General features: G+C 54.1%; 2 protein-coding genes across 11 annotated transcripts in view; both read left to right on the top strand.

The window, feature by feature from the left end:
- Positions 1-796: 796 nt before the first annotated feature.
- Sh2d5 (SH2 domain containing 5) lies at positions 797-11,340 on the top strand. 7 transcript variants are annotated; one of them, XM_029475824.2, is made up of 11 exons: positions 797-873; positions 4,051-4,114; positions 4,271-4,398; positions 4,713-4,793; positions 5,137-5,211; positions 5,972-6,118; positions 7,126-7,377; positions 7,529-7,703; positions 8,012-8,120; positions 8,577-8,736; positions 9,661-11,340. In XM_029475824.2, exons 3-11 carry the CDS (start codon positions 4,312-4,314, stop codon positions 9,862-9,864), a joined length of 1,290 nt encoding a protein of 429 aa, XP_029331684.1. In that variant the 5' UTR covers positions 797-873; positions 4,051-4,114; positions 4,271-4,311; the 3' UTR covers positions 9,865-11,340. The 7 variants fall into 7 exon arrangements, with proteins under 7 accessions (XP_029331684.1, XP_029331685.1, XP_029331682.1 ...); XM_029475825.2 differs by having other exon boundaries at positions 4,051-4,129; positions 7,532-7,703; XM_029475822.2 differs by having other exon boundaries at positions 4,051-4,129.
- Positions 11,341-12,990: 1,650 nt separating this feature from the next.
- Kif17 (kinesin family member 17) overlaps positions 12,991-22,316 on the top strand; it is a 39,408-nt gene continuing 30,082 nt past the window's right edge. For 2 of the 4 annotated variants that reach the window (XM_085838773.1, XM_085838772.1), the window contains exons 1-3: positions 12,991-13,275; positions 19,319-19,465; positions 20,200-20,301. In XM_085838773.1, the coding sequence (XP_085694899.1) occupies positions 13,045-13,275; positions 19,319-19,465; positions 20,200-20,301 (480 nt within the window). In that variant the 5' untranslated portion in view covers positions 12,991-13,044. The remainder of the gene's footprint in view (positions 13,276-19,318; positions 19,466-20,199; positions 20,302-22,316) is intronic. The other 2 variants (XM_021161280.3, XM_029475718.2) reach the window with 1 other exon arrangement.

Here is a 22,316-nt window from a genome sequence, read left to right as displayed (position 1 = left end):
CTGCAGAGACAAGGGATGCCCAGAGCCGTGCCCTGGGCACTCTGCACTGCACCTGGGAACTCCCCTGAGGCTGCAGATTCAGGTCCACCTTCTCGCGGGCTCTGTCATCTGTCTTGGTGTCCCTTCCTGGGTCTGAACCCTTGTGTCCTGGATTTCTGTGGTGTGCCACACGGGCAGTTTCTGATGCGTTCTCTCTGCAGATTTCGGGTTTAATACACACCACGCGCTTGCCTGGCTCGGATTTGCGATTTATTTGGGCCACCTACTGCGCTCCTCACCTAATGGGATCAGAAGGGCTCGTCCTCTCGGCTCTGTGCGCGCGCTGGCTAAATTCACTCACCATTTCCCCATCTAAGTGGATTTCCGTGAGGCCGGAAGGACAAGAGTCACCACTCGTGCTGGACCCCAGCTGAGCGGTCCAATCAATCTCCACCCAGTAAGTGGATACGTGCCACCCAGTCCTCTGCCATTTACGTGTGAAGGGGTGGGACTGCATGGTCATTGAACGACCGTGCAGACCTAGTGGAGTAGCTAGGTCTGCCCCGAGGAGCAGACGAGTGGCGAGGCCTTGAGCTCAGCGAGTCCGGACAGCTTCGTGGAGGAAGAGCGACAAGGAGGAGCCAGCCCAGGTCGCAGTGTGGGCGGAGCCAGCCTCTGATTGGGCGGCACGGCGGAGCGGAGCGGCTCCGATTGGCTGGTGAGGCGGGAGCCGCAGCCAGGTGATGCCCAAGGGGTCGGGTCCCAGGGCCACGTGGGGGGCGCGCGGCGCGGGGGCGGGGGCGTGTGCGGGGGTGGGGCGGGCCGGGCGCTGGGTAGGAGCAGAAGCTGCGGGAATCCGAGCTGTGAGACCTGCCAGGAGGCGCGGCAGCGGTGGTGAGTGCTCCTGGGAACCCTCCAGGGGCTGGGCCGGAGCCGGGAGGGTCTCCCAGAGCGAGCCGCACCCCCACTTCCCTCCGCCGGCAGTTGCCATCATCTCAGTCCCCGTCACCATACCTCCCTTTCTGGCGCCCGGGCACCTGTGCCCCTCCGAGAACCTAGCGCTGCGTGGGGATGGTGACGCTTGCGAGATCGCTGTCTGCGCTCGCACGCGCTCCGCACCTCCGCGCGCGATCCTTTCCGCGTCTTCCCTATCCAGCCTGTGTACTCTCCGCGACCAAATAGATTTCGGGAAGAACAGAGGCTGATGAACAGACCCAGGAGGTGGCTGCCTTCGCGGTCGCCTTCACAACTGAGGAACTGGAAGCTGGCAGACCAAGGTCACATCAGCCAAACCTGCTGAACCCCAGTCCAGTCCCTTGTTGCGCGGGTCCAGGGCCTGTGGGGATGGTAGCAGAAGTGTGCTGGGCTGGGAGCCCAGCCTTTCTAAACAGTTCCATACCTAGCGCCTGAGTTGTTGCAGCTATGAGGCTACTACTGGCTACTTCTGCACAGATACAGACCCAGTGTATACCAAGGATGGATGCCTGCTTGGGGGCCCCATAGACTGTAAGCAGAAGGGTACTGCCTAGCCTCGGCAGAGAGTCCTGGGTTTGCCAGCTCTCCCTCCTGTGATGTGTGCCTTTAGTCCAGCAGCTGGGGTCTGCAGGCTTGGGAGTCTCCCAAGTACCCTGAATGGATAGATAGTTGAGTTTTATGGTGCACAGGGCCCTGTGATTGGACGTGAAGTATAGAGTTAACAAAGCCCGTCTCCTGCTCCTAAGGAGAACAACCCCCCTCGCCCTCTGGAAAATAGAAGCCCGTATGTGTCTCTGTAGGAATGTCCTGGCTGCAGTAGACAGACCCCTGTGGGAAACTTTTTTTTGGTTCAAAGAGATGAGATGGGTTTGTGGTCGTTTTCGGGGTTTCAGTGAACCCTGGTGACCTCCTTGGTCTAAGGCAGGATCAGACTGGAAGACGGGCAGGAGGGGAACACAGTTCCTGTTTCTGGGGAGGCTAAATATAAGGAGGCTGGGGACCGCCCGGTGCTTGGAGGATGCTGTCCACCCGCCTTCCCCCCACCCCCCGGCCCTCCTTTCCCCTACAGAGGACTGGGCAAGCTGGTCTCTCTCTCTCTCTCTCTCTCTCTCTCTCTCTCTCTCTCTCTCTCTCTCTCTCTCTGTGTGTGTGTGTGTGTGTGTGTGTGTGAGTGTGAGCTTTGCTGACCCTTGGCTCTTTACCCTGTGCTTGCCAGGCGCAGGCAGGGTGTGAAGGGCTCTTGTCAGCTCTCTTTGTCTCTTTCGTGATTGCTTTTCTTCTCACCCGTTCCATCCCTCCCCACCCCACCCCCCTTCCTTACGGGTCTCATTGCCGGCTGTGTGTCTTGTGGTCTCTGCTTCCTTGATCTCTTCTGCCTGCCTTGGTGATTAGAACGTGAAGAAGCACTTCACTGCCTCCCTGGGAGCTGCGTCCCCCTGCTGGGAAGGGGCAGGCTGCACTTGGCAAGACTGTGGTCTGCTTTATATAAACATCAGATGTGCCATCAGGACAGGCGACTGGGAAGTGAGCAGGGTTAGAAGGGAAGGTTGGCAGAGCACAGGTCGGCAGCAGCCTTGGGGAGGTCTGGGTGGACTCTGGGGCAGGGGCGGGGCTACAGCCATTGTTTCCCACTCTCCCGGGTTGAAGCCTGGGCTTGAAGGTCACTGGCCAGTAGAGGTGGAGGGATCTAAGAGCATCAATTCTAAGGCACCCCGATCTCCTCCCTTTCCAAGCACATCTGCCGCTGCTGTGGTACTTTCAGGCCACCCTACTAACTCCTCCTGCGCTTTCCCCGGGGAGTCAAAGCCTCCAGGCCAGCTTCCTTCCCAGCCTGACTTTCACAGTTGCTGCGGGCTTTGTAACCTGGACAGGAAGTCTTGAAAGTGGCTAGACTCTGCTGTCTTCCCAAGCTGCCTTTTGGCCAAGGGGGGTGGGGGGGCTTGTACCTCACATTACCCAGAGTTTTCAGGAAAGGAAGTGAGTGCATAGAGAGATGGGGCGGCTGCACCAAAGCCACACAGAACTTGTGCCCAGGCCTCTCTGACCCGAGCCAGTCATTGCAAGAAGGCTGGTGAGAAGGCAGCTGGGAGAGGGCAGGTGTCTCTGGGGATGCTGAGTCTGCAGGGACCCCAAGCATAGGCTTTCCTCCACTCTGCTTTGCAGTAACTGGTCCACTGATGCATCTGTCCCATAGGACAGTCCTCCACCTCTGGATCTGGCTAAAGGTCCCGGGGGGGGGGGGGACAAAAACAAAAATCAGGGCCAGGATGGAATGCAGTTTGTCAATCTCCTGGGTACTTGTCCATTTTCTCTGCACTCCATTTAGCACCAGCTCTTCCTTGGGGTGGGTTGTGGTTTTCATACTGCGCACAGGGCTTTGGGATTCAGGAAGGGAGTTCAGACTGGGCAAATGAGCCAGCAGCCTTTCAGATGGATTCCATCAAAACGAGCTGTTCAGCTCAGGAGCGCCCCTGTGCACCGTTCCTGCCCCGGGGCCTGCTATGGCTCCGCACTGTCCACAGGGTAAGGTCTCATTCTTGGGCTGATGTTGAGTAGTAGTGTTGCGGCCCGTGCTTTGGCAGTCCGCCTTAGGTCCCAGCTCGCCTCTTTTGTGCCTTCTTTCTTGCTTCAGTTACCCGCATCCTTCAATGGACAATTCCCAGACTCCTGTTTTCCCTATGAGACGTTTGGGGGGGTTGTTTGTTTGTTTTTGTTTTGTTTGCGTTGGGGTGTGTGTGTGTGTCTTGTATTGTCCAGTCTATCTCTGAACCTCCTGGGTTCAAATGATTTTGATCCTCCTGCCTCAGTTTCCTGAGAAACTTGAATGGTGGGCAGACACCAGTCCCTTCCCACACTAAGAGCTGGTTCCAATTTTCCAGCAGCTTCTCCTATCATGGAGAGTCCAGTGAGCACTCTAACCTCAGCTCTAGCTCAGTGGCCCATAGCAGGAACCATCCCACCCTCACCCCCCCCCCCCACACACACACCTCCCAGTGTTGCACTACAAGTCCCCAGCCCCTCCTGGGGCCCCTCTCCATTTCTCCACCATCTCACCCGACTAAGGCTTATTATCAGCTTTCCCACCTTGCTCTCCAGGAACGCTGTTGCTCAGAAGCAGGCAGAATTGGTCTTTTATCTCTGTCACGTGCCCCGGACGTTGGTGAGCACCAAGCAGGTACTCAGTGGGTTTGTTGGCTGGTTGGTTGAATGAATGAATGAATGAATGAATGAGTACCAGAGCAAGCAAATTTGAACAAACACACCAGGCCCTGACAGGGGGCTGCCTGAAAACCAACCTCTCCCCTGCCCATCCTAGCCTTCTCTCCGCGGAGCTTGAAGCTGGGCACGCTGGGGACCATGCAGAGGGCTGGGGCCGGGGCCCGAAGGGCTTCCGACTGTGGGCCTGCACCTTACCGGCCCAGGTGCATTGCCAAGCTTGCCCAGGTGGGTGGGTGCCCGTCCTGTGTGTTCTGAAAGTTAGTTGTGGGGTGGCTACTCCCTGGGGTTGGGGAGGACCTGGGGCCCAAGGACCTGACTCTGTCTCCTTTGGAGTGGATATGTGTGGATATGAATGTGTGCGTGAGAAGGTGAGGCCCACGTGTCCCAGCCAGGGTCACCTGCTGAGAACATTAGCAGAGAACTCCGGCCTCCAAGGACAGTGCTTGGACACTGCACACAGCTTGCCTACATGGTGGGATGTTGTGTGTATTGGAGCTATGGGCCTTACTTCCCTGCCTTGCTCTCTCCATCACCACCAGTATGTGGGATCCTTTCCTGTGGATGATTTGGACACTCAGGAGAGCGTGGGCCTCGTACAGCAGCAGCTGTGGGCCCTGCAGGTGAGGAGCTTGGGGAACCATGGTGGGCACCATGAATATCAAACTTGGATAGAGCTCTGAGGGCACATGACGCCCAGGGAGAGTGGGGGCCAAAGGTCTTCTGAGAAGTGACCCAGATAGTTCCAGGCTTCAGGACTCTTCCTAGATGTCTGGGGACCCATGCCCCACAGGTGTGGACTCAACGCCCCAACAATGTGACTGTTGGGGGTTTGCCACCCAGGCCTCTCCCCGGGCAGGGGTATCAGAACTGGCTGAGCAGCCTTGACAAGGGATGCTGGGGGAGGACTACATAAGGCCAGGCCTGGGAAGTGACGTCTGCCTCTGTCAACTGTCTTCCCCTCAGGACTGTTCCCGACGCCGGGCTGTCATCCTGAAATTCAGTCTTCAGGGTCTCAAGATCTACAGTGGGGAGGGCGAGGTAGGCAGGGTAGGGGGCAGGGCAGTGAAGATCAGATGGTCTGCTTATAGTTTACTCTATGGCCGTCTAGGACAAGTTCAGATAACAATGGCTTACCTGACCCTTCGGAAGCTCTGGAGGCCACCTCCTGTCTTAAATATCAGGGACATCCATCCATGAGATTGTCTAAATGCCTAGCCCAACATTGTCCAGTGGCTGTGGACAGTCATGGGCTAGAGCTGGCAGGAAGCTCTTGCATGCTTGCCCGTCCATCCCCCTGGCTACCCGCTGCACAAACAATGTGGCTGCCCATTGACTGCCACCGGGCAACCCACAGCTGCAGGCCTCTTACATAAGGCCCAGTGCCAATGGGGTTCTCCATCACTTGCCTGAGACATTGTTACTATTTGACATGACAGCAAGAGATGCTCAGGGGACTGCTATCACATGGAGAGTGAATGGCAGAGCTAGACTTTGAAGTCCTAGCGTTCCTACCCCAGAGACCAAGTGTATAACTCCGGGCCTGCTGCCACTGCTTCTGTGGAGTTCCAGCCAGAGACCACTGGGTCACTGTTCTGTCCCTCAGGAGTGGCCATCCTGACTTTCGTGTCTGCAGCAGGCCTGGGGCCATGGGCAGTAAGGGCTGAGCTTGGCAGGCCTTGGGGAAAGAAGGGTCTCTTCACTCCAGGAGGTTGGTAGCCCATGCCAGACATTTGAGGTCCTTGGGCCACTGCCACACAGGTGACTGTCTGAGGCCTGCTGTTACCACAATGCCTTACAGGTGCTCCTAATGGCCCATGCGCTGAGACGCATACTCTATGCCACCTGGTACCCAGCTGCCTGCCAGTTTGCTTTTGTTGCCCGGAACCCACGCAGCCCAGCCAGCAAGCTCTTTTGCCATCTCTTTGTGGGGAGCCAGCCTGGAGAGGTACGGGAGACCCAGGGCCGTACTGTCCTCAGGTTGCAGGGGTGAATCCTTGCCTCCCCACACTGGCTTAGGACTGTGTGGAGCACATCAGCACCCCTGACATTCTCTGGGGCTGGGAGCAAAACTAGCCAGGACTTTTCTCTCCCAGGATGGCCCAACCTCCCTCACCCCGGCTCATTCCCTGTCACCTTTCAAAGCCCAGCCCACTTGTAACATGAACCATACTCTAGCATTTGGCTGTCCCTAATGACAGAGATTTGAGGTTTTTTAACACCAGAGGCCATGTCCAGGTTCTGAGCTGTCTCTAGGTGGCCCTGTGTAGCCCTGTGTAGCCCTGTGTAGTGGACAGGGTAGGTCATTGGGCAGGTATATGAGAGGTTAAGGCTGGTGTGGTCACTGTGAATGACAGGGCGGTGGCAGCCAGTCCGTTAGTCAGTTCCAGCATTTGCTCTATGTGGATCCTGGGTGACAGGTGGCCGAAGCCGGAGGTTCCAACATGCTAGGTCTGGATTGTGAATGGCAGGGTCGGAGGAGGGGGTGTTCCATGTTCAGGCCCCAGACAAGTGAGAGTTTTCAGGGTCCCATCTCCTTAAGTCCTCCGAGGGTCATGGGGAGGTGAGGATGAGCTGTCCCATGTCCTGCCCTGTCACCCAACAGCTCTTAAGTTACAGAGCCAGGGCAAAGGCGCTTAGCTACTGCTTAGCTACCTTTGCGGCCCTGAGCACTGGGAGGATGGTGAGTCTTAGGTAGGAGTGCATTGGGCCCAGGGTTGCGCTCTTGCTCCTGGCATGATACCTGGCACAGAGTGGCTTAGCAGTGATGTGCCCAGAGAAATCTGGTAGCAGAGGCTGCATGTGGTGAGATATTGAGGGCAAAGTAGGAGTTTCCCCAGGAAGTTTCTTTGTGGGGGGACACATGAAGTTAAGGAGCCATTTGTAGCCCCAGAGCTGGTGCCTGAGATGTCTTCTAGGAGACTGCCACCGCTGAGCCTCCCCCTCCCGTCCTAGGTCCATATCCTGTATCTGCTGCTCTGCCGTTCCTTCCAGCTTGCATACCTCTTGCAGCACCCTGAGGAGAGGGCACAGTCTGAGCCTTGCCTGGCACCTGTAGGGGACCTGTCCCCGAAGCCACTCTGCAGCCCTGGGGTATCCCCTGCATTAGTGCGGGAGCCCTTCAGCCGGGATCAGCTGTCACAGAATGTCCATGCCCTGGTCTCCTTCCGGCGGCTTCCTGCAGAAGGGCTCCTGGGCAGTAATGGGGTATGCCGTGCCCCAGTCAGGAAGGGGTTGGAGGAGAGGGCTTGGGGGTTACGCTGCAGAGGTGGGCTTCTTGCGTGGGGGATGGGGTTCATCTGGCCTCAAACAGATGAGTCTGAATCTGCCTGCCTATGGGCCCTTCTCGGTGCCCTAGAAGGAGCTGCCAGAGTCAGAGGGCCGTGGGGGCACCCGTCATATTCGCCTGGGGAACCCCTACTGCTCACCCACACTGGTGCGCAAGAAGGCCATTCGCAGCAAGGTGATCCGCTCCGGGGCCTACCGAGGCTGCACCTATGAGACCCAGCTTCAGCTGTCAGCCCGGGAAGCCTGTGAGTTGGAGGGGGCGGCTGGCTGGCTTGGCAGGGGCGGCGGTTCACGCTTGTTCTTTTGAGGCTGTAGCCGCCTTCCTCCCAAGGCTGCCTGTGCATTCGAGGGCACATCACGCTTGAGGGCTTATGCAGGGCACAAAGCAATTATGTACGGAGTGTAGGGTTGGAGTGTTGAGGGACCAGATGTGTGACAGTTGGGTGGGGGAAGAGGTTTGGTCGGGGGACAAACCATAGGATAGGGGGTGGGTGGTAAAAGGGTAGGTCTGGCATTAGGAGGTTCTGCCATCTGACCTTCGTGGTCTCCATAGTTCCTGCTGCATGGGAGGCATGGCCCCGTGGCCCTGGTGGCCCCTCGTGCCTTGTGGAGAATGAGGGAAGCCTGACAGAGAACATCTGGGCCTTTGCTGGCCTTTCCAGGTAAGGGGGTTCTGTCCTAGCCTAAAGTCTAGTCCTTTGGGTTGGGTATAAAAATGTGAGGTAGACTCCTTGTCACATGCACACAGGGTACATTGGCATGGACTTTAACTGGTGGTGAGTGTGGGATGCTCCCAGCGTAGGTGATCTCAGACAATGACTTCCTCTACCCAAACCTCAGTTTCCCAGACTGTAAAATGGGGCTATGGAGAGGAGCCCTCTAGGTATGGCCTGTCCCTGCCTGCCTTCCCATGGTTCCTCCAACCTCTCCTGACCAGAGTCTTGAAGTCAGCAAATCGTGTCTCCAGAGGCCTTAAGTTCCTTCGACTAATGTTCACTGAGTGGCTGCTCTGGTTTGGAACTTCAGAGGTCACAGATTCAGTCTTCTACCACCACCATCAAGTTCTTGGAGCTAGTACGCCCTTGACCAAGACAACAGTCTAGGCTCCCTCCCTGTAGGTCCTGTGCTCTTTCCCTGCTGCGGAGAGATGTGCATGGAGCCTTCCTGCTGTGGCCGGAGCCAGGTACCAGCGACCAGTGGAGCCTGTCTGTACGGACCCAGTGTGGTGTGGTGCCTCACCAGGTCTTCAGGAACCACCTAGGCCGGTTCTGCCTAGAGGTGAGACTGTGGGGTTATCCTCTGGGCCTTCCAGCCCTGCCCTGCCCCACAGCTGCCTCCATCTCTGGCATTTCTTAGTCTGCCCTTTTAACTGTCTTTGAGCTCCTGAGCCTACCTCACTTTCATCCTGTTCCCTCACTGGGAACTCTATGGCCCCACCCCTCACCTAGTCCACTCCTGTCTACTTAGCTCTGCAAGCCCTGTTTCTGTTCCTTTTTTTTTTTTTAAGATTTATTTATTTATTTATTTATTTATTGATTATATGTAAGTATACTGTAGCTGTCATCAGACACTCCAGAAATAGGAAGTCAGATCTCCGTATGGTTGTGAGCCACCATGTGGTTACTGGGATTTGAACTCGGGACCTTGGGAAGAGCAGTTGGGTGCTCTTACCCACTGAGCCATCTCACCAGCCCGTTTCTGTTCCTTTTGGCGTTTGTTGTTGGTTTTTGTTTTGTTTTGTTTTTGTTTTCTGAGCCAGGGTCTCTCTGTGTAACCCTGGCTGTCCTGGGACTCACTCCGTAGACCAGGCTGGCCCGAAACTCAGGAATCCACCTGCCTCTACCTTCCAGTGCTGAGAGTAAAGGCGTGTGCCACCACAGTGCCTTCACTGGGTGCTGACCACAGGGTTCAGGGAGAATTGCTGAGGTGCACAGCCACTGGGGTTTCCCCTCTAGAGGTGTCTTTTAGAGGTTATCTCAAGGAGAGCTGGCCTAAACCCACACTGCCTCTGAGTCACTGGTTTCCAGGCCTGAGCTGTTAAGGCTTTTATATGGCAATTGTACAAGGACAGAGTTATACCTCATTCTCCCTTTCTGAGTTTATCCCCTTGCTTCTCGAATGGCAGGCATGTGATGGGAGACCAGGGTAGGGGTGGGGTGAACTATGGGGCAGGTGACCAAAGCTAAGGACCTTCCTCCCCAGCACCTGCCAGCAGAGTTCCCCAGCCTGGAGGCCCTGGTGGAGAGCCACGCCGGGGTGGAACGCAGTCTCTTCTGCCCACTCAGCATGGGCCGTCTCAACCCTACCTACGAAGAGCAGGACTGTGGGACTGAGGGCAGGTTCCCACGGACTCTGCGGCCCCTCAGCCACGCCAAGTCCGAGGCGGAATTGCAAGGCCTGGGCTAGGACACAGCAAGCCCCTAGTCCCCTGGCCCCTGGGCGGCTGGGGTCATTCCACCCTTCCTGCACCCCACCCGCTGATCACCAGCTCCAAACAGGTCAATCTGCCCCTCGATTGGTCTTCCATCACTCCACTGCCATGGGAGAGGAGCCCTGTGGTGGAAGTTGGAGATGCCAGGACCTCTCCCAGGACCTGGGGCCAGCTGAGATACCAGGATGAGCAGGTAGAGCCAGGGTGCTGGTGACCCTAGGTGACTTTGGGGAGTGGTCATGGCCAGGTTCCTAGTGTCATCCTGGTGCAGAGACTTTTGCAGCAGTTCCTGGAGGTGGGTGCAGCCCTTGCTGGAGATGGTGGGGAACCCCAGAACGCTCACCACAGGGAAGCAGATGCTTAGGGGGTTGCTGGTTTGCACCATCAGCTCATTTCCTGGAGTGACTCTGAGTGGGACTAGCAGTGAGCAAACCGCACTCAGTTTGGTGGCTGCTTTAGGAAGCCACCTCCTGCTGGTGCTTCCTTGAACACAATGCTGACCGTTGGCCATGGCTGGCACTGGTAACCTCAGCCCCATTTGCAGTGGAGAACTAGGATTAATGCAAGTCCCACGGGGGTGGGGGGGGGGAGTGACATTAGCAAGGGGCAGTCCAGGGACAGATGCTAGAGGAAGGCATTGGTCCAGCCAGGGAATGTCAAATTCAAGCGTCCCTTAAGTCAACTCCGAAGAATATATGAATCCACCCAAAAGAACAGACTTCTTAGGTGGTGGTGGTGGTACACATCTTTAGAAGGCAGAGGCAGGCAGATCTCTATGAGTTTGAGGCCGGCCTGATCTACAGAGCAAATTCCAGGACAGCCAAGGCTACTCTGACTCAAAAAATAAAAAATAAACAACAACAACAAGATGGATTACCTTTGGAAGCAGAGGGGTAGGCAGGGAGGAGGGATGTCTTCATTTAGTGCCTTGAATACCACAGGTTTCAGTGGAAGCCACAGGTTTTGGGTTTTGGATCCCTTGGGAAGGAAGAAGCCTCTATTGAACAGAGAGGGGACAAATTGGGGAGAAAGATGACAGCCCAGGCTGGGTGCTTCCGACATCCCTGTCTCACCCCCCTCCCCGACATTGGGATAAGGCCTCAGCTCAGTACGTGCATTGCCATTTCTTTCACTTTCAAGTGAGGCATCTTGTGAGGGATGGAGAGAGAGGCGCCTCTGGAACTCTTTCACAAGAGTTCACCTCCCATGCCATGGCCACTTGCATGCCTACTCCTGAGTAGGGCCTGGTTGCCATGGGAGCAGAGATTAGCATATCCCGTGTCCAACCCCAGAGAGTTACACCCAAGGAAATTTGGTAACTACCTTGGCCCAGACTCTAGGCCAGGGCTCACCTCCATGAGGGTATGTTCATAGTGTGAATCTCCAATGTGTACAATACCAGGAGAACCTCCGCACATCCAAGGGACCAGCCTTCCCCATGCCCTTTGACATTTCTTCCAAAACATTTATTGATCGCATGGTACAAATGGCGCAGTCTGGAGCCCATGTGTTCAGACAGTGTCTTATTTACAGGCCATGGCTCTGTCTCTATGCAGACCACCACCACGGCTCTCTTGTGTGCACTTTGAGACAAATAAACCCCATTCTTCAGTCGATTGCAGAAGTTCCTTGAGTAGCGGATCTTCGTCATTGTTTTCCTGTTTTGCTTTTGCTTGTCAAACATGACTGCAGCTGGCATAGAACAGGTCCCGGCCACCAGGGTCCAGAAAGGTCTGAAGGGATTGGGAGATGAGACTTCATGGGAGGTCCTTTGAGAAAAAAGTAGATGGGCCTGTGAGCTGGCTCAGTGCATTTTGTCAAACCTGCTGACCTGAGTTTGATCCCTTGGTCCCACATGGTGGAAGGAGAGACCCATGTCCTGTAAGTTGTCCTCTGACCGCCACACTGGGTGCACATCCATGTATTCATACAAATGCACACACATGGCGTGAGCACACACATGTAATTTATTACAATTCAGACTCTGATCTGATTACCGTCTCAGCAAAGTGTAGTAGGTGCTTTGTACAGCCCACATCTGCCTAAACCAAACTTCAGCTCCAGTTATATCCAAGATACTTTTCCTGATGCCGCCCCCCCCCCCAGCCAACTGAGGATCCTTTTAAAGGTGATCCACAGAAATGGCTCATTTGTAGTCATTCTTTGGTGTGTGTGTGTGTGTGTGTGTATGAGAATATGCGAATGTTAGTTTCCCCTACTAGACTGCAAGAGGCTGTCTTCCCAGAGCCTATCAAATGACTAATGGTGTTTCTGTGCCTAGGAACTCATGGGAGCACTGCAATTGGGTGGTTGGTGGCACAGACTGGGTCAGGAGGTTAGTCTGTGTGGCCTTTCCAACAGAAAGATTAACTCCTAAATTTTTTTGTCTTTTTAATTTTTTTTCAAATATATTTATTTATGCATGTGAACCCACTTGCAAGAGTCCTTCCACCTTGTGGGGTCCCGGGCATAGACTGGGACCATGTAGGCATGGCAGCAAGCACCTTTCACTGTCTGAGCCATCTTGCTGGCCCAGTTTTCCCGTCTTTTAAAATATGAATTCTTAGGGCTGTGGATAGGGGGCAGTGAAGATCTTGTCACTCTCAGACTGTCCCTCTCAGTCTGTAACCCCTAAGGGAAGTGGAGTCAGATGTGGGCTTCAAGTCTTACCCTGCCCACCTCTGCGGGGTTGCTGAACCTCACTGGGCTGGAGCTGCGAGCACTGGGAGACAGAGCAGAGGATGGGATAGGGTAGTTCCTATGGCCTGGTGCATCCCCTGCACCCGGGCTCTCCCTCGCACTCGCCATTCCGTCCTGTGACGTCACGGAGGTTGCCCAGTAACGGCGAACGCCGAGACGGCGTGCACGAGCGCGAGCGTGACCCGGCCAGCTCCGGGGCTCGGGTCGTGCGGCGGCGCCTGCAGCGCGGATCCCCCGTTCCCCGCCCGGGCCCGGCCTCAGGGACGGGCGAGCCCGGGCGCGGGAGGCGGCGGCCCGGGTTCCAGCCCGCACACTTGTCCGCCGAGCCCCTGCCACTCCCAGTGCGCCCCGCGGGGAGTCCCGGCCCCCTGCTGCGGCCCCGCCCCCGCCGCCAGGCCCCGCCCCGCGCGGGCTCTGGCCCCACCCCCTGGACCGGGCCACGCCCCCGGGCAGCCATGGCCTCGGAGTCAGTGAAAGTGGTCGTGCGCTGCCGACCCATGAACAAGCGGGAGCGCGAGCTAAGCTGCCAGTCGGTGGTGACGGTGGACTGTGCGCGCGGCCAATGCTTCATTCAGAACCCGGGAGCGGCGGACGAACCCCCGAAGCAGTTCACCTTCGATGGCGCCTACTACATAGAACACTTCACCGAGCAGATCTACAACGAGATCGCCTACCCGCTGGTGGAGGTGAGGGCGCCCCGAGACTGAAGGGCCAGTCTCGGGGCTCCCGGAAAGTGGAGACAGGATAGGTGGGTTAACCCAGCCCTACCCCAAAAGCCAAGCGAGAAGGCTCCGGGCACAGGTAGATAGCGGCAGGTTAGTCTGAAGGCTTGTCCTGACTGTATCCACCGGGGACCTGCCCCCAGTGTGGTGGCAACCTCCCGGCTGAACCCAGCACCCCAGCTGGTCCACATGCCAGTCCTTTGCAGCTTTTTCTGCAGAACTTCAGACCCAGGACTGCTCAGCGTCCCTGCTTGTCCTAACCCGCATCGCTTGCAGTCCCTTTACCAAAGACTCTAGACTCCTGGGGTCCTGGTCCTCTGTCCTCATTCCAGACCTGTAGGATCCTGAAAGCTCCAGCCATTTTCCCCAGCCTCCTTCCCTCCTAAGCGTCCCAGGAGTCTTCTCTCCTCTGTTCACACTTGCCCCCATTTCAACCCCACAAGCAAAATCCTCATGTTTGAACTCTTCTCATTCGAGTAGTAAAGAAAACACTTGTCTTTCTAAGAAAGAAACAGCGTGGTGCTTCCATGTGCTCCAGTATCTGAGGTTTGGAGAAACCCTTATGCAAAGAAATCCCAAATTATTTAACATATAATGCTTTCTATTTTGACTGGCAGGCTCTTTCATCTCTTCTGCCTCTCCTGCCTGTTGAGATGTGTTTCAAAGCCTCCAGCCTGTGTGTGCTGAGCCAGGAATAGAGACGCATCCTTAGAACTTTTTTTTTTTTTTTTTTTTTTTTTTTTTTTTTTTTTTTGGTTTTTTCGAGACAGGGTTTCTCTGTATAGCCCTGGCTGTCCTGGAACTCACTTTGTAGACCAGGCTGGCCTCGAACTCAGAAATCCGCCTGCCTCTGTCTCCCAAGTGCTGGGATTAAAGGCGTGCGCCACCACGCCCGGCGCATCCTTAGAACTTAGGGTCAAGCATGCATCTCTGCTTTGCTGAACTCTGACCCCACTCCAAAGGCTTTCTGACTGATAATGTAGACCACAGAACACTTGACCAGAGGTGGTTCCCTCTGAATACTCAGAAGGCAAGGAACAGCTGCCCCGAGGGGACAGTCCCAGGCTCTGACGGTAGCTCAGCTATCACCCTGCTGACCTGATTTTTAGGCTAGAAGGAATCAGAGATTCCATCTGATTCAGTCCCTCTTGCTTCTCGGGTGTTTGAATCTCCATCTAGTAAGGGCCTGGCCCTTGCTTGCATGTCTTAAGTGGCTGTAGCTCGTGCCCTGGAAGCAGCCTGTTCCATTTTTGTTTCTTGGTCTCCAGAGTAACCCACCCACTCAGAGGCCTCCTGGGAGCTTTCAGTCCTCCTTCTGTCCCAGGGACCCTGCAGAGCACTCGCCTCCCTCTGTCTAGAGATGGCACCTTGACTATTTGAACGTGTGTTCCTCCTCAGCCTTGCTTCTGTCTAGGGCTGTCAGCCTTGCTCAGGGTAAGGCCTCTGTTCTCTTCTTGTGGATTATGCAGTGTCCGGGCAAGGCCTACCCGGAGAGGAAGACACTAAGGGCACAGTGACAGACCTCTTGGATCTCTCTTCCACTTCCGAGTCTCACTGTGCAGACCTATCTCTGGACACTCCCCAGACTACAGATTTGACATCCATCCGTTCATCAATCCATTCACCCCTCTGTGAAATGAAACATTAGCATCTCCACTCTGAGCCCCAGATTGAGCATGGGAGGGGGTGTGAAGGAGATATGACTTACCCTCACTAAGCTCAAGGTCAGAGTTGAGTTCAGCTATGCTAAGTTAGCAATCTTTGGTGGCAAGTGGGGGGTGGGGACGGCATGGGGAGGCCTGCAAACCTTGGAAGGGATGGAAGGGAGAACAGAGGGAATCAAGTGTAAAATGAGCCCAGCAGGAGGAGGCCAGGCAAGAAGGTGGAAGGCTGTAGGGGAGAAGCGGGCATGTAGCGTGTAGCGTGTAGCATGCAGCGTTTGGTCTTCACTGAAAGAACTGGAGTCATTCTTGTCAGAGAGCTGACTGAGGCCTGAGGAGGATGTGAGAGGGACGAGTGGAAAGTGCATACAGATCACAGCTCTGGCTGCTTGAGCCAGGAGCAGATGTAGCATTGAGACCAATGGCTGGATAACTCACAGGCCTGCTCGCTCTGGCTCTTCCCAGTGTTTTCTGGTCAGTAGCTTGGGCCTTCTGTACAGGACCCTATCCAGTGCTGTCCCTGCACTTCAGATGCCACATTCTGCCTTTCCCTGTCCTCTTCTGTCCCTTCTGCCCAGGCTCTCTGTTCTTCATCTCTTGTCCGTGACTGAGCTTTTCAACTGTCCTTGGGCTTTTTTCTCCACACCCACCTTTCTTTGACTGACTCCCATCCCCTCCTGCCTTGTCCGACCCCCCAGCCCCCAACAAGCAGCCCTTGCCTAGCCTGTGCTTTAGATTTGATCTCTGTACACACACGCGCACATGCAGAGGGAGAGGAGATCCAACAGTCGATTTCATAAAAACCCACTAATAAGTTTCATAATTCATTAAGACAGGAAGGGATGACAGTCCACAGTGAGTGGCCAAGCAGTGGACACTGGGGACCTGTTCCACATATGCCCCACCACCATCCAGCTATCATAATTATATATATATATATATATATATATATATATATATATACACACACACACACACACTGTAGCTGTCTTCAGACACACCAAAAGAGGGCACCAGATCCCATTACAGATGGTTGTGAGCCACCATGTGGTTGCTGGGATTTGAACTCAGGACCTCTGGAAGAGCAGACAGTGCACTTAACCACTGAGCCATCTCTCCAGCCCCAGGCTATAATAATTTTTAATTAAATTAAATCAAATAAATAAATACAGCTGTTTTATATCATAGACTTTGAGCCACATTAATAATTTTAGCTCCCCCAGTGACAGCGTTTTAAAAACTGAAAGGAACAAACTAAAACTAATTATAATGCAGGGTCTATATGACATTTCATAAAACAATTACATGCACGATAACAACTCTTAGTATTTTATGTTCCTTAATTATACCAAGACTTTGAAGTCTGTAGCCTGGCAGTGGTGGCTCATGCCTTCAGTTCCTGCAGAGGGAGGCAGGGGCAGAGGGATCTCAGAGGTCAGCCTGGTCTATACAGCAGGAGTTCTAGGACAGGCAGGGGTAACACAGAGAAACCCTATTTTGAAACCAAACCAAACAATACAAAATTGAGGGCAGCCTGAAACCAGAGAGATTAAAGAGGTGGTGACGTGGCCCCTGTTGGTACTGGGCTTGCCTGGCGTGCACACTGCCCTGAGTTCAACTCCAGTCCTCTTAAGCCCTCGCGGAGGCCTTTGCTTTGGAATTCCAGGGCTTGGGGACGTGGAAGCAGGGTTGGTTCAAGTTTATCCTCAAGGACTGCTGATGATGCTGAGGTCATTCTGGATGCATGAGATATTTGCCCACCCCAAGAAGACAACTAGCACTTTTGTAGTACGCATGAGACCCTGTTAAAAAAAAATAAGCTCAGTCCTCCAAGTTGCACCAGTGCTGCCTCCTCAGTATGGCTCGTGGCTACACAGGAGAATGGGGCATCCGCTGTGTGGCCCTGAATGTTCCTACAGAGTCCTTACCCTGGGCTTGGGCTAGAGGGACCCTCCTTGTACTGCTTCGTCTTTTCCAGAGGCATCACATGACTCCTGCTTTAGCTGCGTGTGGGTTTGAGAAGCCAGAGCAGGCTCCCAGCTGGATCTTCTTGTCCCCATTTCACACCCCTCCTGTCTCCCCGTCCGGAGCTGCAGGACCCTAGATTGAGTAGACAAGGGGCTGGGAGCTTTGTATGGGTGCCAGCCTTCTTGAGAATCAAACCAGCTCTCAGGGATTCCTGCTGAGATCTGTTTGGGTCACAGGGATTTTTTTTTCCCAGTGAAATTCAGTGTGGCATCATGTAGGCATAGGGCTCTGGGAACAGACTTCTGGGCCTGTATTCTTTTTTTTTTTTTTTTTTTTTTTGGTTTTTCGAGACAGGGTTTCTCTGTGTAGCCCTGGAACTCACTTTGTAGACCAGGCTGGCCTCGAACTCAGAAATCCGCCTGCCTCTGCCTCCCGAGTGCTGGGATTAAAGGCATGCGCCACCACGCCCGGCTTTTTTCACTTTTTTTTTTTTTAAGATTTATTTATTTATTATATGTAAGTACACTGTAGCTGACTTCAGACACACCAGAAGAGGACATCAGATCAGATTACAGATGGTTGTGAGCCACCATGTGGTTGTTGGGATTTGAACTCAGGACCTTTGGAAGAGCAGTCAGTGCTCTTAACCGCTGAGCCATCTCTCCAGCCCCGGGCCTGTATTCTGATGTACGGTGCCGTATCACTCACCTGTCTTGCTGGGACAAAACACCCGACCAACTTAAGCAACTTGAGGAAGAAAGGGTTTGTCTGGCTTACAGTTTGAGGGTGGACAGTTGGGCGCAGTGGGGAAAGCATAGCGGCGGGAGTGTGAGTCACACTCCAGTCAGGAAGCAGAGAGAGACAGGAACATTGCCCTTCAGCTCTTCTCCTTCAGTCAGCCTGAGACCCCAGCACATGGGATGGCACTGCCTATGTTTAGGGTGGGTCTTCCCACCTCAGTTAACCTAACCTAGATAGATACTCCCTCACAGACATGTGGCTGATTTCCATGGTAACTCTTTAAATCCCATCAGGTAGACGATATTAGCCATCACCGATGTCCCACAGGGCTGCTGTCTGTAGCCCCGAGAGCTCTAAGGGTAGGGACTGCGGCAACCTTGTTTTCCACTCTCTCCCTCTAACCAGAACATGGTTCCTGATGTAGAAAAGGCAGCCAGCACCCACGGGGTGAATAGACACACGCATGAGTGAAGAATGACTGGCCTTCGAAGTAGAACCTGCTCTGTCTGTCTGTCTGTCTGTCTTCCCAGCTTTCTCACCCATACCCCACTCCCAGATCCACCAGCCGCTGTCAACCACTCTCCTGTGTCCCCTTGGCTTGGATCAGCCTCCTCTTCCTGTCTCTTGACCAGGTCCCCTCCTCAGCAGGTGCGCTTCTACCTTGCCTCTCCTCTACAGAAGGCTGTGCCTGCTTCCTCCCACACCTTCCTTCCACTCCCTCCCTTCACTGTTGGCTGTCCTCCAGCCCTGTGTACATCTGCCTGGCCTGGGTGAGAGGCACCGTGGCTGGCTACCCCGCAACGTTCCCGGCAGACATAGTGAGCACCTGTCCATGCCTGCCCTCGCCATGGCTAGTGCATACGATGAGTCACCTTTAGGAGGGGCTGTGTTCTTATCCTTTATGACAGACTAGACTGAGGCTCTACTATTGCTGCGACGAAAATGCCATGACTACAAAACAAGTTGGGGAAGAAAGGGTTTATTCGGCTCACACTTCCAGGTTATACTCTATCACTGGAGGAGGTCAGGACAGGAATTCAAGCAGGGCAGAAACCTGAAGGCAGGAACTGATGCAGAGGCCATGGACGGATGCTGCTCACTGGCTTGCTCTCCATGGCTTGCTCAGCCTGCTTTCTTATAGAACCCAGGACCACCAGCCCAGGGATGGCTCCACCCACAATGGGCCATGCCCTCCCCATTGATCACTAATTGAGAAACGCCTTACAACTAGATCTCAGGAAGGCTTTCCTCCACTGAGGCTCCTTTCCCCCTGACGACTCCAGCTTGTGTCACGTTGACACACAAAAACCAGCCAGTACACTGTGTGCCAAAGACCAGTCCAAGTGTGTGTGGTAAAGAATGGAGTGGGGCTGAGGGTGTGACTCAGTGGTGAAGCCCTTGCCTGGCGTATACAAGACCTTGGGTTCTCTCTGCAGCAGTACATGGAGAATCAAAACGAACATGGAGGTGTGATTTGAACCAAGTTGGCTTCCTTGCACAGGCTGTTAGATCCCTCCACCTTGGCACAATGTTTAACCCCATCAGACTGGTGTTTGAGGTCAGAGTGGTGCCTTGTTTAATGGAGACCCAGGCAGGGTCTGTGGGCTGACACAGTGCTTTGGTTTCCTCTCGTGCAGGGTGTCACCGAGGGCTACAATGGGACCATTTTTGCCTATGGCCAGACAGGCAGTGGGAAGTCTTTCACCATGCAGGGACTGCCAGATCCCCCCTGCCAGAGGGGCATCATTCCCAGAGCCTTCGAGCACGTGTTTGAGAGCGTTCAGGTATGGGGCTCCCATGGGAAGGGATCAAGCTAGAGTCACAGATGGTCGCCAGGGCAACTAGGGTCACAGGCATGGACTATGGATTGTGGTGAGGACCTGGTCTCAACTCTGCACGGGTCAGAAGGGGCAGGCGGGTCCTTCTAAAAACAAGGTGGGTGAAGAACATAAAACTGAGAAGATGGTGTCTGTTCATGCTCTCTGGTGCTGTCTTTGAATGCTGAAGTTCATCTAACATCCCTTGTGGTTGAGATGACGCTGAACGTGGTGGCCGGAAGTGGTTATCACAGTCATGGCTCCCCTATTTATTGAGCGATTACTAAAGACAAAGTCTTGAATGAAGGGCATTGTAGACTTATCTCCTCCACCCGAGACTGGGCAACTCCCAACTGTGATGGCTCCAAAGCCAGTACACTGTGATATCTGGAGCCCCAAAGTCCTATCAATCCAAAAGCCAGGGCCGTGGTCACTTGTTGGAACTCCTGGCTTCTCCCTTGAGTAGGGAGGCTCCCATCTCCCTTCCCATGAGGTTTGGAGGTAGCACATTGGACAAATGGCTGTAACATGGCTTGGAGGCTTGAGGGTCCTGGAGCCGGAAAGGAAGGTTTACCAGGGAAAACAGGGCAGGGTTCGGGTAAGAGTCCATGTGTCTTCCCATAATGCCCTAGCTGTCGAGGTCTGGGCAGCAGGAGGGTTTAGGATCGGCCATCATTTCAAGCTCTGTCTGCTTCCTGCAGTGTGCAGAGAACACCAAGTTCTTAGTGCGGGCTTCCTATCTGGAGATCTACAATGAAGACGTCCATGACCTGCTGGGCGCTGACACCAAGCAGAGGCTTGAGGTGGGTGTAGATCTCATGTGGGGTGGGCAGGAAGGTCCAGGGGGAGAGGCGAGGATCAAACAGTTCCAGGACTCAGCATCCTGTGGACTCAAGTTTCCCTAGTGCTGGGATCATGTACAAACATCACCGTGGCCACTCAGTGCGGGGCTTTTGAACGTTGAGTGTTCTCAGAGTCCATACTGTCTGGGGCTGTGACTGCGTCTACTGCTATCAACGGCTGGAACTCACCTTAGGCAAGGCCACCTCTGTTGAAACAAGGTGGAGTTTTGCAATAGATTTCTGTTTTAGAAAACACTTCCACTGATAAAAGTTATGATGGCTGAGTAGTCGTGGCGCACACCTTTCGCCCCAGCACTTGGGGTGGGAGGGCAGAGGCAGGTGGATTGCTGAGTTTGAAGCCAGCCTGGTCTACAGAGTGAGTTCCAAGATGGCCAGGACTTCACAGAGAAACACTATCTCAAAAAAAAATATTTGTGTGTGCAGTGTGTGTGTGTATAAAATGATGGTCTAAACGATGTCATTAGGTATTTACTAAGCACTTAATATTTACTGACTCTTTAGCCACATTACCCCACTTCACCTTGGTGGCAGATGTTGTCATCTGTAGTTTCCCAGTGTGGAAAGGAGGCTGAAGAGAGCTTCAACGTGTCTAGGTTTTACAGTGCACCAAGTGGCTGAGTCTGGACTTGAACCCACATCTCCCTAACTCAAGGTTTTGAACTTCAGACACCTTATGGAAGTGATGTTTTTACGGCTAGGATTCCATCATCTTGGTCTACTTTGAAAGAAGGGGTATTACAGCCGGACAGTGGTAGAACACACCTTTAATCCCAGCACTCAGGAGGCAGAGACAGGTGGATCTCTTTGAGTTCAAGGCCATCCTGGTCTACAGAGCAGGTTTCAGAGACAACCAGGGCTACACAGAGAAACTCTTGTCTCAAAACAAACAAAACTGAAAGGGGGTATTGGAGGTTGAAGACAGTAAATAGGCCAGGCCCCTCAGCAGAGTGCTGGCACCTAGTAGGTGGTCAGGATTCGAGCTATTTCAAGCTGTTAGGGATTAGAGAAAGCCCAGGAAAAATGGGGGGAGGGTATCAGGTGGATCCCCTAGGGGGGCATTAGAGTCAAGGATAGAAGAACCACTCGTGGTGAAGATTAAGTTTGGCTTCCTCAGTGCCTCGAGCACATTTCATAATTTGTCCTCAGTCCCCTTGAAGACAGGGTTCAGGATGGAGGAGTGTTGCTTCCTAACATCAGGAGCAAAGCTAGATGCTTGCAGAACTTGCATGGCTGTTTCAGCCACCCACTGGGATCAAGAAACCTGCCAGACCTGGCTTAATGGCACAGCCTATAATCCCAGCAGTGGGCACACTGAGACAGGGGGATTGCAAGTTTTAAGCCAATCTGGGATACAGAGGGAGACTGTCAAAGAAAAAAAAGAAGGAAGGAAGGAAGGAAGGAAGGAAGGAAGGAAGGAAGGAAGGAAGGAAGGAAGAAGAAAATCTAGAGAAGGAGGGAGGGAGAGAAAAGAGGGGGAGGGAAGGAGAGAGACAGACAGACACTATGAGAATATACATAAATAAATCCTGCCAGGACCAGAAACCAGTGAGAGGGTGTGGAATCCCATCCAGCTGGGACCCTTTGGCCTTAGTCTCCAGCCAGAGGTACTGGTCTTGCTCCTACCTGGAGCTCTTACAAGCCAGTGGCCTGGTCCAGGGAGGAGAGGCCAGTGAGAGATGCTGCCTTCAACTCTGCTGGGCTACCTCTGGCTTATCCCTCTAGCCGTGCTACTACTGATCTAACCAAGCCTGCCCCACGAGGGTTCACCAGGAAGCCAGTGACTCCAGCTTTAGAGGGAGGGACAGTCATTCCGTACTTGTCTTCAGCAAAGACTTACTAAGAAGAGCCCATGTGTGCCAGCAGGCCAGGCCCCACACTGCACTGGCCCCTTCTCCTCTCTTCAATCTCCAACCATCTACTCAAGCCCCTGCCCATCCTCCCCGCAGCTGACATAG

This window comes from Mus caroli, unplaced genomic scaffold, assembly GCF_978045245.1.
Source record: "Mus caroli unplaced genomic scaffold, Mus_caroli_1 scaffold_6, whole genome shotgun sequence".
In the NCBI taxonomy this organism is placed as follows: domain Eukaryota; kingdom Metazoa; phylum Chordata; class Mammalia; order Rodentia; family Muridae; genus Mus; species Mus caroli.
This window is presented reverse-complemented; position numbering and strand designations above follow the sequence as displayed.